This window comes from Zalophus californianus, chromosome 12 (assembly GCF_009762305.2).
Source record: "Zalophus californianus isolate mZalCal1 chromosome 12, mZalCal1.pri.v2, whole genome shotgun sequence".
Lineage (NCBI taxonomy): Eukaryota > Metazoa > Chordata > Mammalia > Carnivora > Otariidae > Zalophus > Zalophus californianus.
In genome coordinates, this window is record NC_045606.1 from 32,360,050 (window position 1) to 32,378,057 (window position 18,008).

The window sequence follows — 18,008 nt, forward strand, 5'->3', positions numbered from 1 at the left end:
CTATTGTTGTCAAACATTTTAATTATAAATTTGTTATAAATCCCCTAAAATGTAGCTATTTTTTTTTGTTTAAATGGTCTAAATACATTCAAATACTAAGAAATAGGTCTTATTTATCCTGTAGTAACAATTTCTAGTGTTTATTCTTTTGTGCAGACACACATTTCTATCTGGTATTATTTTCCTTTTGCCCAGTGCTATTCTTTAACATATTCTGTGGGTGTGCTCCTGATTTTTTCCAGGTTTTCTTGTCTTAAAATATTTTTATTTCATCTTCTTTATAAAAAAAAAAGATATTTTGGGGAGCACCTGGGTGACTCAGTTGGTTAAGTGTCGGACTCTTGGTTTCGGCTCAGGGGATGATCTCAGGGTCAGGAGATTGATCCCCATGCCAGTATACATGATCAACACAGAGTCTGCTTGAGATTCTCTCCCTCTCTCTCTCTGCCCCTCCCCCTGCTCACGTGCTCTCTCGCTCTCTCTAAAATAAAATAAATAAAATCTTTAAAAAAAGATTTTCACTAAGTATAAAATTTTATTTTGGGAAGTTTTTAATTTTTGTCAAGAAATTTAAATATGTTGCTTCACTGTTTTCTCACTTGTATTGTTTCCAATAAGAATTCTTTTGCCATCCTACTCATTGATACTGTATAGCAATATGTCATTTCTCTTTAGAGGTTTTTATAAAAGTTCCACTTTTTTACTCATTTTTAAAAAAATTTGATAATAACAAGTCATGGTATAGTTTTCTCATGCTTGAGATTTTGGGGGGTATCTATGGGTTTTTGGTTTTCAGGAAATTTGGAAAATTTTCACCCATTATATTTGCAAATACTCCCTCTCCCTTTTTCAGAGACTCCAATTGCACCATTGTCCAGCTGATCGCCATCTTTTATCTACATTTTGAGCTCATAGGATATGGTTATAACTGTCCTAACGTCCTTTTCTGCCAATTCTAGCCTCTGTGTCAGTTCTGTATTGGTGTCAATTGACTATTTTCCTTTTTTTTTCTTTTTAAAGATTTTATTTATTTATTCATGGGAGACAGAGGGAGAGAGAGAGAGAGAGAAGCTGAGGGAGAAGCAGGCTCCCAAGGAGCAGGGAGCCCGATGCGGGACTCGATCCGAGGACCCTGGGATCACGACCTGAGCCGAAGGCAGACACTTAACGATTTGAGCCACCCAGGCGCCCGACTATTTTCCTCATTTTAGGCTGTACTTTCTTGATAATCTTTGCATGCCTGATAATCTTTGATTGGGTGTTAGATGTTATTAATTTTTCCTTGGTTTTGCTGAATATTTTTGTATTCATATAAATTTCTTTAAATTTGGTTCTGAAATGCAGTTAAGTTACTTGCAATCAGGTTTATACTTGGATTTCTTGCTTTCATGATTTGCTAGGCAAATCAAAAGTAGTGCTCAATCCACAGTAAATTATTCTCTACTGAAGCAAGGTTTTCCTGGATTCTTTTTTTTTTTTTTTTAGGTAGATTTATGCCCAGTATGGAGCCCAACACAGGGCTTGTACTCACAACCCTGAGATCAAGACCTGATCTGAGATCAAGAGTCAGATACTTAACTGACTGAACCACCCAGATGCCCCAAGATTTCCCTGAATTCTAAACTCAATGTCCCATGAGTTTTTCCAGCTTCGTTGGTGAGAACAAGCGCTATTCCTGACCCTATTTGAATGCTAGGCGCTGCTGCCATTAATTCTTTCAGGTGGCCCTTTCCTTGGCTTTGAGTAGTTTTTTTCACGCAATTCAGCCTGCTGAAAATTTGAGGGGATCCCTCTTTAGATCTCTGGGGTTTTTCTCTGTGCAATCTTGAGCACTCAGCATTTGCTAAGCCAAATCTGTGGCTAGATGTTTTTAAACAAAATCTCTTCCAGTTTTTTGTGTTCCTTAAACACAGTTTAACTTTGCTGACTTCCTTAACACAACAAATCTCTACCACCCCAGTCAGTCTTAACTTTTCCTCTATGCTTCAAACACATCTTGTGTCCACCCCTATTGAGAAACTCAATACCATCTTATAAAAATATCTATTCACTTGTCTGTCTTCCTTGAAGGGAAAATTATTGATTTGACAGTTAGATGTCCCTATTATATAGTAGTAGTTAACAGCATGTATTGTTGGGTAAATAAGACAGAATTCTCAATCATTTTTGTAACTCAGAGCTAGCAGTGCAGTTTGGGAATCTGGGATGCTCATGAAAGAAACAGAGGCATACCTGGAGGTTTCAAAGGAGATTCCAGTCAAGTGTCAGTTGTGAGCAAATGAATACATTTCCTCTCCTAGGCTATTGAGGTTTTACATACGAGTAATATCAAATATTAAATAAATATAATATAGAGTGTTTATGTGGGCTCTTAGACTGTATAGAACAATTTCCAAAAGATCTTTGCTCATAAGGCAAGCTTTTACTTCAAAAACTAGATTATTCTGTATAGGGAGGCTAAGGAAGTGTGAGTAGGACGGTAGGTAGGATTGGAGATTTTTTTTAAGATTTTATTTATTTATTCATGAGAGACAGAGGGGGAGAGAGAGAGAGAGAGAGAGAGAGAGAGAGAAACAGAGGAAGAAGCAGGCTCCCAAGGAGCAGGGAGCCCGATGCGGGACTCGATCCCAGGACCCTGGGATCATGACTTGAGCCGAAGGCAGACGCTTAACCATCTGAGCCACCCAGGCACCCCAGTAGGATTAGAGATTTTAAAAGCCTTTCCCTTCTGACCATGGCTGTCTCTTAAGGCCTAGACACTCTGCTGCTTATCAGCTCTAGAAAACTGTTGATCATTTTTTGTTTTGTTTTGTTTTGCTTTGTTTTTTTACACATGGGCTGTAATTTTATTTCTTGAAATTTTCTGCTATTTAAAACCCTCTAAAGCTCTTGTCAAAAATTGAATCCATGTCTTTCTCTGATTGACTTATTTTGCTCAGCATAATACCCTCCAGTTCCATCCACATCATTGCAAAGTATCATATGACCTCACTGATATGAGGAATTCTTAATCTCAGGAAACAAACTGAGGGTTGCTGGAGTGGTGGGGGGTGGGAGGGAGGGGGTGGCTGGGTGATAGACATTGGGGAGGGTATGTGCTATGGTGAGCGCTGTGAATTGTGCAAGACTGTTGAATCACAGACCTGTACCTCTGAAACAAATAATACATTATATGTTAAGAAAAAAAAAAAAGAAGAAGAAGATAGCAGGAGGGGAAGAATGAAGGGAGAGAAATCGCAGCGGGAGACAAACCATGAGAGACTATGGACTCTGAGAAACAAACTGAGGGTTCTAGAGGGGAGGGGGCGGGGGAATGGGTTAGCCTGGTGATGGGTATTAAAGAGGGCACGTTTTGTGTGGAGCACTGGGTGTTATACGCAAACAATGAATCATGGAACACTACATCAAAAACTAATGATGTAATGTATGGTGATTAACATAACATAATTAAAAAAAATTGAATCCATATTGACTCCACTGTTCCCCCTTTGGCCGTTTCTAGTTCTGTGAAACTCTTTTTTTTTTTTTAAGATTTATTTACTTATTTGAGAGAGAGAGAGTGAGAGAGCCGGGGGGAGAGGCAGAGGGAAAGAGAAACTCAAGCAGACTCAAGCAGAGCCCATAGGGCTTGATCTCACGACCCTGAGAGCATGACCTGAGCTGAAGCCAAGAGTCGGATGCTTAACCGACTAAGCCACCCAGGCACCCCTTGTTCTCTGTGCTTAGAATATCCTCTCTTTGAAAAGTTGGTCGTGCCTCCCTTTTCAAATACTTAGCCCAGATGTGGTTATCTGGCCACCATCTCCCATAAGCATGTCCCCTTTCAGGAAAAAGCTGATGATCATTAAAGTTTGGGGCTCTTGTTTTATGGGGGGCAATAGTCCAGTACTGCATTATGACCTCACTGGAGAGCTATGTGGTTTTTGCCATTCATGGGAAATATCTTCTCTACCTGATTTGGAAAATGAGAACAAATTGAATGGATATAGATTTCAGACAGTTTGAAATCATTTTGTATGGGTTAAGAGAGACTAATCTTCAAATATCTTCTCAATTCAGGATTAAGTGCCAAGCTTCAAGATGCTCATTTGATTGTGGCTGTTTCTCAATGTGTTCAATATCATTAGGTGTGCTTAGTGGCCAATTCTGAAGTAGAAATCCAAACAGGTAATGAGCAACATCCAATTTGCATGTAAGCCAATGTTTTTAGAGAAAATATTAATTAAAAGAAGTGGTAGGTTAATTTAAATCAAGCAAGGCCAAGCATCTATCCTGAGTTTAAATCCCTGACCCATTTTTATCCTCCTGGATAGAAACTAGGAATCTGCATTGAATAAATACCTCCACCAGGAAAAAATGAGTTAAGAATCATATTTAGAGCTTTGAACTAAATCTTTCACAATATAACAGAAGCTCTTAAATGAAACAAGCTCATTTCACCAAGTATATTTAATAGCATCAATTTTCATGAAGAAGAGTAAGTATGTTTTACAAGTTAGAGGGCTGTGGGCAATGTTGAGAGGTAAGGGCACCCTATAACCTCCTTTCCCTTCACCCATTCATGTATCACACATTTTTTGACTTATGTTTTCACAGGCACATAAATGATTGCAGATATGTAGCCAGGGTGGTCCCAGCAAGAACTAGGGTTCAGCTTCGCAGCACACTTCTGTAGTGATTGTGACAAGCTTTGATAAATAAGCCAGTTGACAACTACATTTATCTTGGAGAAGAGAATAACATCAATGGAAAAGGCACTTTTTTACTCTGTCCATCCAGAAAGTTACCTCTGCACCCAGGACAAAGTTTAATAAGGAGCCTTATGGATGGAAAAAATATTATTTATAGTACCCTTTCTGTTTTTCTTCTCTGTCCATAGAGACTGAAGGAATTAAAGCAACGGGAATTTGCTCGAAACGTAGCTTCCAAGTCATGGAAAGATGAGAAGAAACAAGAAAAAGCACTTAAACGGCTTCATCAGCTGGCCGAGTTAAGACAACAGTCTGAATGGTAAGAATTAGAGGTATCTCAGATGGTTCAAAACTCTCTTCAATCATCGGGGAAATGTCAAAGAAAGATTTACTTGATTCATTGTTACAATGTAAACAAATTAATCGAAACACACATTTGAGAGCAAATGGTTCTAGTAGTTAAAGGTTCATAAGTTAGTTCCTTTGGTATCTGACTTTTTTCTTTCCCAATATTGTTAATTTTATGTGCTCTTTAATGAAATGATCTAAGAATGATTCTAATATACTGGCACTTATTCTATCCAGTTGATTTAAATGGACGCATTTAGCTCTTTAGTAATTATTTTAAGTTTATAATAATAATTTAAAAAACCACAAAGAACAGTGCATCTTTTTGGGGAGGAAATAAATCTGTACGTTTCCCTCTACACACTTGAATCTGAAATAAATAGCACTATCATTGTCCAGGTGACAAAAGAAGATGTAATTAATGCAGTTAAATTTACCACACCATGCCATTTAAATTGATAATTATAACACATGTTATACTAATACATCCTTGTAGCTGAAAAATAGCTGTTTTACATAAGCTTGGAACTGCCAAATGTTTCAAAGTGAGGAGATTGTTACCTGGAACTCAATTAAATTTGCAGGTTGTGATTTGTGTTCATATGAATCATGATGTAGAACACCTAACGTAGCTAATTAATGCAGTTGACAGCAACCTGGTGAATTGTGAAATTTATAGCCCTGTGCCACAATTCAAACCCCTGTTGTTGAAATGAAAAACAAGATGCAAGAAGTTTGGGAATGAATGACTCATATTATTGAGTGTCATAAAATATTAGAGCTCACATTTCATTCTAAGAAAATATTTATTTTAAGGATCAATTTATGAGTAAAAACACAGTATTCACCTTACATATGTCCATGTATTTGTATTTGTACCACTATCTTAGACTAATTTAATTAACTTATCAAAATACATAAAAGATAATCATGCAAAAATTAAGTGAGAAATTTGGTATAAAGAAAAAATAAAGTTTGAAAAAATACCATGTCCAGAGGTGAGGTCAATATAAAAAATGCATGCTCTGAGGTCCTCTACAATCATAGAAACAGGACACACAACTGGTACTGAGCTTTGTACCTGCCAACACACTGAGGATCTTATGCTATTCGAACACACTGTCAATATGATGCCAGATCGTCCTTGTCAAAACAGGACTCAGAAGAAAAAGTCTAATGATAATTGTGGTAGCATGAAGGAAAAAAATCTGAGGAATATGTTAATTCTTGGATGACCTATTATGGTATTATAAGGTTTTAAAAAAGAGGCAAACCTCACTATAGAGAGACAACTTTTAGGTAGGTCCTTTAAAAACACATGACAAAAAAATCTGAGTAGACTTAATACACATAATTTTGGTTATTTTATTAGTAGAAAGTTGTCACACTTCTGCACTTCTACTTACCCATTCCATATTTTCCTCTGGGAGAAATAATGGTGGTGATGGTTATGATGCTTTTGTTTACAAGTGCTGAGTTTACAAAGCTACTCATGAAGTATCTTCCAAATTAAAACAAATTAAAAGATCTACTCGATGGGGGTTGAGCTGAAAATCATATTAACTAAAAAAAACCCCACATACTTTATAGAATAGACATAGTCTCCAGGTTCTTTTTTTTTTTTTTCTTTTCACGTTGTTAGGGAAATGATAGGTGTTTAGCTTTCCACATACAAAACTCGGAACGAGGAAAATTATTGCATTCTTTTCTGCTACCTGCCATCTGCCCTCCAGCCAATTGTTCTTTTTGCTTAAGCAGCCTCATGGCCTAAGGGAAGTCACTTAATAGAATTATTTAATATTTCCATCTTGGAAGCTGAATTGAAAAATGAAAGTAAGAAATAAAATGAAAAAGAAAAAAAGATCATCTGTATTACTACCCCCCTCCTGAACAACCTTTCTCTGTCCATTATTCTCATTACAAAGACTTCTAAGTAGGGTGATGCAGATAACAAGAAAATTCTTCTGTGGTCCATTAGATAAAAGAGGAGAATTTACTAGTAATAAGAATATTCGAATTAGACTGATGGAAAAAAATGATGCAGGAAACTTGTAATGGATCTTATAAAGGGCAGTCAACTTTGGCCATCTCTTGAGTAATTCAACACAACCTGGTTCCTCAGCAAGCCTAGTTATTGTATGGAGGTGGAGAGTCATTTTGTTTGTAAATTTCTACTATGTATGAATTTAAGTATAGTGTATATTGATATGGACATTTTTCCAAATTTCAAAAATTATAGGACCATTGACTCTGAGAAGATGGAATTTCTTATATAAGAGCTGAATAATGTGGGACATTAGGATATTATATCATTTAAAGAAATTATGTTGTTTTGCTATGTCTTGTTTCCTCTTTGGAAAGTATACTTTTTCACAGAAGATAATTAAATTGTGCATGTGTTTAGTTGCCAAGAATTAGAATTTTGGGAGAGCTACTAGAATGGACGATCCATTCATAAGAACGAAGAGGTACCTGTATAGTCACTTTTTTATTATAAATAAAAACAATTAGGTAAAAAATACAGAAAGAAACTAGAGAACGTTCTAGGAAAAGGAGTAAAATCATAAATAAGGTATAACTATAAAAATTAAACCTTTAATTATGTTAAAAGGCATAAACTTCTATTGAAATAATAGAATTGAAAACCACAAAGATAGAAAAATAGGATTTTTCCAAAGTAATAAAAATAAACTAGATTTAAGATAAGGGAAATTAAAGTTTAGAAAGCAATGAGATAAAGAGTTTAAAGCATAAACATTAGTGGTAGAAAAGATTAATAATGAGGGTAAAATGCTAAAGCTTTTGAAAAATATAATCATGAATGTAGATTGGATTATAAAGTGAGAACAAGAAGTAAGGACAAGAAGAGCCAAATATAATATGAAAACAAGAGGAAAGAGGATTAAAAATATTTAAAAGAATATAAAAGAAAGGTGCTTACACATTAAAGAGATAAATGGTAAAATAAAACAGCAATACAGAAAAGAACATGAAGACTAACATAAATCAGAGCAAGAAAAGATGCAAAACAGTGCCAGGATAATAAGCAAAAATATTATTAAGGGAAAAACAGAGACAGATAATATAAAAATAGTAAAATATCTGAGTCATAATGGAATCATGAGATGCAGAATGATAATATTCATGTACCAGGCTTTTGAAATAATTTCTGCTAAATGCAGATAGTAGCAGATTAATTGACGTTCCTAGAGAAGGTAACTTAGCAGAAATATAGCTCCTACTTAATCTAAAGTGTCTCTTTGGCCCTGAGGCAAAATCCAGAGCTACAGATGTCTCTGGTCCTCATTCTTCCAACCCCAGACTGCAGGCACTTTAAAAGGCCAATAACTGTAATTAATCTCTGTGCTTTCTATTTCCCTTTATGTTTGAAAGAAATATTTAAAAGCTATCTTAGACTGTTCCTTCCCTTCCTTTTTTGAAGTTTTTATTTAAATTCTAGTTAGTTAACATATAGTGTAGTATTGGTTTCAGCAGGAGAATTTAGTGATTCGTCACGTACATCGAACCTCCAGCGCTCATGATAACACCTGCCCTATCTTAGTGTGTTTCTTCCCATTCTCACATTAAATATGCCTAAATACCCTCTCTAAAAAGCATTTTAAAAATGATCCAAAAAAAAAAAAAGAAGATTAATGTGATGAGCAAGAAGCAAGTTTTCATTATGAAACAGTTACTGGAAATGTTCAAAAATTTATTTTCCACGAGACTCAAGAGAACGCTGTAATTCTAAAGCTATAGCCATTAGTTTATGAAGGGGGAACAATCTGAAAGTATTAAAGAGTGAATGGCGTCTGAAAGTATTGTAAATTAAAATCCATATGGGCATAGTAAATGACTGGTTGGATATTGTAAAAAATGAATTGGTAAAATAGAAATTAAAAGCAAGAAATTCTTTCTGAATGAGAGAAATACACTAAAGACACTAAGGTAGTGAGATAAATAAGATCTAAAAGATATATTCAGGAGAGCCAATACACTTAACATATAAATTCCCAGATGAAAAACTAAGCAGAGAAGAAGCAATAATCAGAGAAATCAGAAGAAACTATAACTGAACAGAAGAAGTTGAATTGAAAGGGCCCAGCAGTACTAGCAAAAATTAACCCAAAGAAATCAATGTGTAACTATGGTCTGGTAAAATGTGATGCATGTATAGATGTATAATATATAAATATAATAAAAATAGATCCTAGATAATAAATACAATAAAAATACATTATAGATTGGAATTATAATAAACGTATATACATAAGTGAAAAGGAAAATTGCAAAATCATACAAGTGCACCAGTGGACTCATTTCAAAAATGAATAAAAGGAGGCTAATTAAGTATTTTTCTACAATATTAAACCTGTAAACACGATGAAGCAAAGTATATGGAATTTGGTGGACAAAAAGAATGTTACCCCAGAGTTCTACACTGATTGGCCAAATAGTCATAAGTGAAGGGAACAAGAAAAACTTCTTAGATAAGGGCTCAGAAAATACACCTCTCCATTAGAATTGAAGCTACATGTGGAAAAGATATCACTTGTTTTGGTATTGTATACTCAGGTAACAAATGGCTGAATAAAAATAAGATAAAAACCTAAACTAGAAAAAAGCAAACAGACACACATCCAAGCATGTAGGAAAAGAAAAGGAAAAAGAAAGCCAAGTCAAAGCAAAAGATCAGACAAATGGTGTGATTTGTGTTGCCCGCCCCCCAGGAAGGTCAATGTGGTTTTAAAGTGGAACATTAAAGAGACAATTTCAATCTAAAGAGTTTCATCTCTTATGTGTACGGTTGTTCCCAGTTTTCTGATTGAATTACTAATTTAAACTCCGCAGAATGAATAATCTTTACAAAGCTGTTAAAAGATGAAACATATATATGCATAAAAGGTAGAATGAAAGTATTTTGGTGAGGAAGATGAAAAAGAAAAGTTTTCAAAATAATTGAAGCTATGGAGATGGCTTGTAGATGTGTGTTACTTTATTATGCATTTGTTATAATTGGTCAAAATAGTGACCAGTCATGAAGAACTAGCCACACTGTTTCAAAGGGAGACAAACAGGAAGGAATTTTAAAACTGAGGCAACAAAAATTCTAAACTGGTAGCCCTTATCCAAAAAGGCAAATGAAATAAATATTTTTATGCTTTGGAAATGACTTTTAAGTCCATTTAATTCCTTATTTAATGTGAAGTCACCGATTGAAAAACTTTGTGAAAGAATGTTAAATCTATATTCCAAAAAAAAATGATAGGTTCTGCAGGACATCTATTGGGATGTAAATGCAACACTTTATTCTTTTGCAGCACTAGCGTAAGACATTCACTTGCTATTGCTTCTTGCTAATTTCAAAATTAGAGGAAAAAATGAAACAAGATGAAACCAGAGAGGGAGACAAACCATAAGAGACTCTTAATCTCAGGAAACAAACTGAGGGTTGCTGGAGTGGTGGGGGCTGGGAGGGATGGGGTGGCTGGGTAATGGACATTGGGGAGGGTATGTGCTATGGTGAGCACTGTGAATTGCATAAGACTGATGACTCACAGACCTGTACCCCTGAAACAAATAATACATTATATGTCAATAAAAATTTAAAAAAAAGAACACACTTTCGTGATGCATTTTAGAAAGCCACTATGAAACATAGGTGTACTGAGTTGTATAAACACAATGAAATGGTTATATTACAATAGACATAGTTTCATAAAATAGCAGAACTCATCATAGAAACACTAAAAAATGTTCGCATATAGATAAGATTTCAAATCCAATGTCTTAATCATTTAAATATTTATTGTATTTACAGTGTTTCTGGAAATGGACCAGCATACAAAACTCCCAGGGTAGCCATAGAAAAGCAACTTCAGCAAGGAATTTTCCCAGTTAAGAATGGCAGAAAAGTATCGTGCATGAAGAGCGCTCTTCTCCTTAAAGGAAAGAATCTGCCCAGAAGCATTTCCGATAAACAGCGGTCCACCATGCAAAACCGACACCAGTTACAAATGGACAGACGTTATTTGTTTGGAAATCGGGTACCACAAGCCTCTTCGGATCTCAGCAATGCAAACCACAGGACAGGAGTATCATTTTCTTTTTCCAAAAAAGTGCATCTGAAATTAGAATCTTCAGCCTCTGTTTTCAGTGAGAACACAGAGGAAACCCACGATTGTAGCAAGTCACCCATCTATAAAGCAAAACAAACTGCGGAGAAATGCAAGTGCCGCAGGTTTGCAAATGAGGATACACATCTCACTAAGGAAAAAGATATAAACATCACCCCAAGCCATCTGGAAAGTGTCTTGCACAATACCTTCTCTATAAGCTCTCAAATCTTGCAAGACAAAGATGACTCTATTGATGAAACACTAGAAGATTCGACTGGCATTCATGCTTCATTCTCTAAATCTGATATTCATCTTTCAGATGTGGATTTTACTCCTTGCAGCAGAGAAAAAGAAACTAGAAGTACAGTGAAGAACACTTCAGAAAACTGCATTCATCACTCCTGCCAAGCAAATCCTTCCTCCAGCCCACCAAATATTTACAAGCACAGTGATGCCAGGATATTTGAATGTCTGGATGAGTTTCCATCACTGGAGCCAAGAAAGCAAAACACTACAGTGCATCTGAATCCCAATTCCAGAATGGAGAAGAGAGAAGACTCTTTAGATGAAACAGAAAGAGTTAGCAGAAATGTACAGAGGCTTGTAAGAGATGCATGTCCCCATGATGTGAAGTCGAAACCATTGCCTTTTCTCCACGTACAAAGTAAGGATGGCCACACCACCCTCCAGTGGCCTACGGAACTTCTGCTCTTCACGAAAACAGAGCCCTGCATCTCTTATGGATGCAACCCATTGTATTTTGATTTTAAGCTTTCTCGGAATGCAAAGAGTGACCACGATTCAGAGGGCCTAAAAACAGAATTGATGAAGGAGCCCTCAGAAATGAAGACAACAATAGAGAGCCAAGTCTCAGGTTTAATTGAAGACCAACAAAAATTGATCCAAGAAGATGATCAATCTCTGAAACCAAAGATGATGATAGCTAATCCAGATTGGGAAAATTTCCAGAGAAAATCTAATTTGGGCTACAATGATTCTGAGCCAAATATGAGTCAACATAATTTTAGTGCAAGTGATTTGGAAATGAAAAATCCTGAAGTGCCTGCTTACCTTGATATCCCTCTAAAGAATTGTGTAGAAAACAACAATAATAGTGATAATGAACTTAAGGAATCTTCAAGGGCCCATTGGCAAAGCTGCCAGAGGGTCATCCTAAATGATGCAAATGAGAGCCTAGCTTTTTCTCCTTGCATCTCGAGGACTAAGAAACCAAAACTGATTCCTTGTGATCCTCATTCAGATTTTGAAGATGGAAATCAGTTCACCTGGAATTCGAGTCCTTACCCAGTAAGGGGTCACAGTGATCACGGGAAGGACGTCAGTGTAATTTTGAATAGTAACCACATCAGCATGGCCAGCGGGGCTTCCGGATGTAGAAACAAGAGAGATTCTCCAAACTTGTCTCTGAATAGACTTTCTAGCCCTTCAGACACGTGCTCTGGCAGTACATCCAGCCTGAGAAGTACTTGTTCAAGTGCTCAGTCCGGGAGTGATGGCAGAGGTGATTTGCTCTTCTTTTGTAAAAGAGAACACAGTTCCATTGAAAGGCACAAAGGGAGACAGCAAACACACAACTGCCCCTGCCCGTCTGAGGAGATGGTCAAGGGTACCTGCCCGCCATCTGAAATACCGAGAGATCAGAACTGCAGATCGTGGGAATCGGCTAAGAATGAAAAACACTCCACTCATAGATACGGCCGCTGCAGACAAAGATCTAAACTGGGCAAACATCAACAGCAGTTTTCAGGGGCCAAATCCAGGAGAATCCCCCACTATGATTCTAGCTCACAGGTGTCCTGTCCCGGGAACAATGAAAAGCCACCAAACTGCCAGGGACCTCGGCACCGCAGATGGGGCTCTTACTCAGGAGGGAGTATTTATTGCTTAAATAAAAGTGCAAGAAGTCAAGAGTCTTTGGACAGCCCTCATATCTGTGACCTGGGAAAAGGAAAATCCATGCAGTATAACTCTGGGAACATCAGCTGCCTTCTGAGGAACTGTTCCAGCAGCCCTTCTGAAACCACGGAGTTGACAGAAGGAGAGAGGACTCCCCTGACAGCCAAACGTCTTTTAGAAAGAGTGCAAGCCAAGAGGTGTCAGGAACAATCAACCAATTTTGAGGTCTCTTCAAAGAACCGTAAAAATGAATCAGAGGCTCATTCACAAATTCAATGCACAATTCAGTTCACACCACTGGGCTGTCACCGACAAACATTGCCCTTGTCTGAAAAAACACAGAACACAAGTAAGAAAGGGAATGATCAAGGCGGTGCGATTCAAAGGACTCTAGAGAAAGACCAAGTCAAAAGTTCACAGACAAATAATGTCACCGTTTTAGGAGATCCTGATTGTGATAACCATCTTTCTAAGGGTCTAATTCATGTGGTAGTGGATTCTCAGTCACCAAACATGAAAAAGAACCCAACAACAAAAGAACAAGTAAAACCTGTAATTAGCGAAGTCCAACATTTTACTCAAAGCCGTGACCCAGTACCAAATGATTTCCCTGGTGCTTTTTCATCTAACAGATACACCGGTGTTACTGATTCAACAGAGACCAAAGAGTACCAAATAAATCTAGACTTGCGGGATGTGAGCATGCCTATGAATCACGGAGAGGGGGATATAAACTCTTACTCTGACAGAACGATGCATAAGCATGACAAAGTAGAAGATGAATCAGAAGTGTGCCATAAATCAAGCTCGCCCCCTTTAATTCAACAGCCAATCACATTTTCTCCAGAAGAAATGGATAAATACAAGCTCCTACAGCTACAAGCCCAGCAGCACATGCAGAAACAGCTCCTACCGAAGCATCTTCGAGTTTTGCCTGCTTCGGGGCCGGCTGCCTTCTCCCCGGCCTCGGCCATGCAGACGGTCCCGGTTCACCAGCACACATCAATCACCACCATCCACCACACGTTCCTGCAGCATTTTGCTGTTTCCGCTTCCTTAAATTCCCATGGCAGTCCCCTCCCTGTAGCTCATCTGCATCCTCTTTCCCAGCCACATTTTACTCCATTCACGTTTTCCCCTCTGACTCCCACCATCCTGCCGGCGCACCCCACTTTCTTAGCGGGCCATCCCCTGCATTTGGTCACCGCTGCCCCCTTCCACCCACCTCACATCACACTTCAGCCCCTGCCCTCCGCGACATTGATCCCCGCATTGTTTGGCCCTCACTTAAACCCAGCCACAGCTTCTATCATCCACTTGAACCCTTTAATTCAACCGGTGTTTCAAGGTCAAGATCTTTGCCATCATTCTTGCTCCAGTCAGATGCAACCGTTAAACGGAGTGAAAGAGGCCTTAAATGTATCATCAGCGCACTTGAACTAATAGGTGTCAAAGCCCCTCTTGCGGATAAATAAAACACATTGTCACTACCTACAAAAATGATATCTTTAAAGTGGTCTATCTGATTAAGATTTTAAATATTGGTGCCAATTCAAAATGTTTCCAGTATATGAATACGAACTGAATTGCCAATATCAAAATAGGAGCGTTTTAAGAATTTCTTTTAACTCACATAAATAACAGAACAAATTTAAAATAACTTTGTGGAAAGGTAAAGGGGAACGTGTTAAAGGTGTGTTTGGATGAGTTCTCACATAATGTTATAAAATGGTAACAGAAAACATTTGGGCAGATCACTGATACTACAAAGAAAATCAAATGGAAAATAATGTTGTATGTTCTAGGTGTTTGTTGAGTGCGTGAATGAATAGATCGCACAATTGGTTTTATGCATCAGAGAATAACAAGATCAGTGAAATAAACTGCTTATTAAAAATAATTCCAATGATTAACTACTAAGCTTTCAATCAATATAATCTGTTTCGATCAAAATAATTTATATTTTCATAGGAAATAAGAGATGGCAAGAAATTTTCTGATTAATTCAAGTTGAAAATTACTCTTCAATGAAAAACAATCTTTACACAGATTGTATCATTGAGTTTCTGTGAAAAGTTGGATTATCTTCTTTTCACACACATCTATGTTAAGAGAATTTTGTAACTGTAAGAATCACCAACATCTAAAATTAAGACTATTTAATTTTTGTATAAGAAAACATATATAAGCTATCATTAGTATTTGATAATGCAAAATAAAAAAGTAAAATATACTCAATACTATTTTGAGTATATTGCTTAATCTTTCAAACATTACAGGGATTAAAATACTAAGTTTTCTTTATTCTGTACTCAAGAAATCTTACTGTGTTCAGCCAATATTATATATAAGGAGAGAGATGAAGGTTTGGAAGTGTCAGAATTTTTACATGATATTTATCAAGAAAATCTTATAAATTATTTTGTGTATTTTACTCAATTGTAATAGATATCAGTAAAACACAGTGAATGGTCGTGAATAAAATCACCATTCATGTGATTTTGCAAATGATCTTAAACATTTATTCAAAATGTTTCCTGGCCCACAGAATCCACATTTCTTACATCAGTATTCTAAATGGCTCTCCAATTAGATTTATTATTTTATATTCATAAAATGAAAGAAAAACTCATATGACTGCACATTTCCTATGAGTTTCAGAGAAAATCAACTAAGCAGAAATGGAGTGATCAGCCAACTACTGCATGTATGATGATGTCAACGCTTCTGTTAAATGAGATGGGCATCTTATTCAGCCTGGGTTTCACAGAGAAGAGAACCATCCTCACTGAAGTACTATAGTGCATCAGGCAGAGTCAGGCTAAGCACCTGCTCTGTTATTTCACTTAATCTTCACAAATGTATTTTGAGATCAATGTTATCATTCCTCTGTACAGACGAGGAAAATGAAGTTGAAAGGATAAATTCTTAATACTTGGTAAATGATAGGAAAGGATATCTTTGATACTGGGGAGAGAGACAGATAGGCAGAGACAGAGAAAAGAGATAACATGATTTTGAAATTGTAACATAAGGAAAATATGTAGTTTCCTAGATATCATCAGAAAGTTGCAGGATGGGGATTTTGACTGAGATATGTCAGTAAGAATGTCTAATGTCTGAAAAGAATCAAAAAATGGAGGAAAGGCATCAAAAAGCAAAAATAAAAGCCCTCTATATTTGCATGGAACTTCATAAAAATCATTATAAAAGAACATTAACACTGGGTGAATCCAATAGAAGTGAAATAAACAGAATGTTTATTATGAAAAATAAATGACAAATGGACCAGCAGATTAAAAAAAATAATGTGGATGACAATTTCCTAAAACAGATTACACAGCTGATATAGAGCCAAGACAAAGTAATTATGGGAACAGACTAAAAGTCCTATTATGAAAAAGAAAGTACCTGATTAATTTTTATAATTGTCTTTGTGACAATTTAATCTCTCCAAAGTTAGACCAGAGAACCTCTATTGGGCACTTCATTTTGACTAACAAGGACAGATTGATATGAGTTGATGGCATGGAAATGACTGTCTTGTATTATCAGTGATGACAGTGTTCACTGGCTATACTATCTTGGACTATGGGAAAGCAGACTTCACCATTTAAATAAGAGATAACTTGTACCATAGAGTGAGAAGTTATAAGTCGTGTCATCACATGAAGAAAGCTACAATTATAAAACATTTCAATAAGGAGAAAAACAGTCCTTTAAACAATCCAATATAAACTGAATGGGGAAGACATTCAGAGTAAATTTTTAAGCGCCATACATCCATGGATCAAAATGAACAGAGATTAGGTTAATGTCTTTTTATATCTCATTTATTGGGAATATCAAAAGAAGTCAATATTTTGCTTCTGCTTGCTGCTTACTGCTGGGGCAGATGATCTAATGAAACAAACAAACAAAAAATGGTAATGTTACCTAAATCTGATTTCATTACAACTTTTCTATTAAGAAGACAGTTTTTCGAACTGGAAATTGTAGAACAATCATGGATAAGGAATTTGGAATCTATAGAGAAAATTATTTCCTGGCTACTACAAATGATTTGAATCTTCAGGTTTAAGAGACTTTTACCAGAGAGTATTAGAATTGCTTAAAGAGAGCATCATGGTATCAATTGTCCTTGAGAAAACAAGCAGAATCTAAGAGGAGCTAGAATAAATATCTTTACTTTTATAAAGGGAGGAGCTAGAATAAATATCTTTACTTTTATAAAGGGAGGAATGTTGAATACAGATATTACTGATTTAAAAGTTAGCATATACATAAATAAAATGTTAAGCAGAATGTCTAGCGAAAAGGAAGAGACAATCACTGGTAACTATTAAGAACAAATAGTACAAAAATAAAAATATTTTATTTCTCATTTGTCCACTCTATTTTCATTCTTATTCAACAAATATATATTTAGGGCCATATGCTAGGCAGTAATCTAACTGCTGGAGATAAAATAATGATCAAAACTAACAAAAATAATGTCAAATAGTTTAATTCTACTTGAGTCATGCAAACAAAAACCAGAATAGACAAGTGAAATATGTATTATGCCAGATGATCATAAATGCTACTGAGGAAAATAAGAAAGGCAGATAAAGGGACTCGGGTGAGGTAGTGGGTAAAGCACTATTTTAAAAAAGAGTAGTCAGGGGAAGTTTAACTGTGAAAGTATCTTTTCAGCAAAGACCCGAGAAAGGGAGCATTTCAGACTAAGACAAGACCAAGTTTCAACAACCTGTTGGGTGTGCTTACTATGCTCAAGAAATGGCAGGGAAACACTGGCTGCGAAAGATCAGGGGGAGTATTACAGGAGATAAGGTCAGAGATATAACTGTGGAGCAAAATCATGTAGGATCTTGTCCACCATTGGAATGACTGGCTTTTATTGTGAGATGAGAAGCCACTGGAGAATTTTGGC

General features: G+C 36.4%; 1 protein-coding gene across 1 annotated transcript in view; it reads left to right on the plus strand.

The window, feature by feature from the left end:
• ZNF804B (zinc finger protein 804B) overlaps positions 1-14,518 on the plus strand; it is a 544,519-nt gene extending 530,001 nt beyond the window's left edge. The window contains exons 3-4 of the mRNA XM_027574973.1: positions 4,880-5,010; positions 10,861-14,518. Of these exons, the coding sequence (XP_027430774.1) occupies positions 4,880-5,010; positions 10,861-14,518 (3,789 nt within the window). The remainder of the gene's footprint in view (positions 1-4,879; positions 5,011-10,860) is intronic.
• Positions 14,519-18,008: the final 3,490 nt, after the last annotated feature.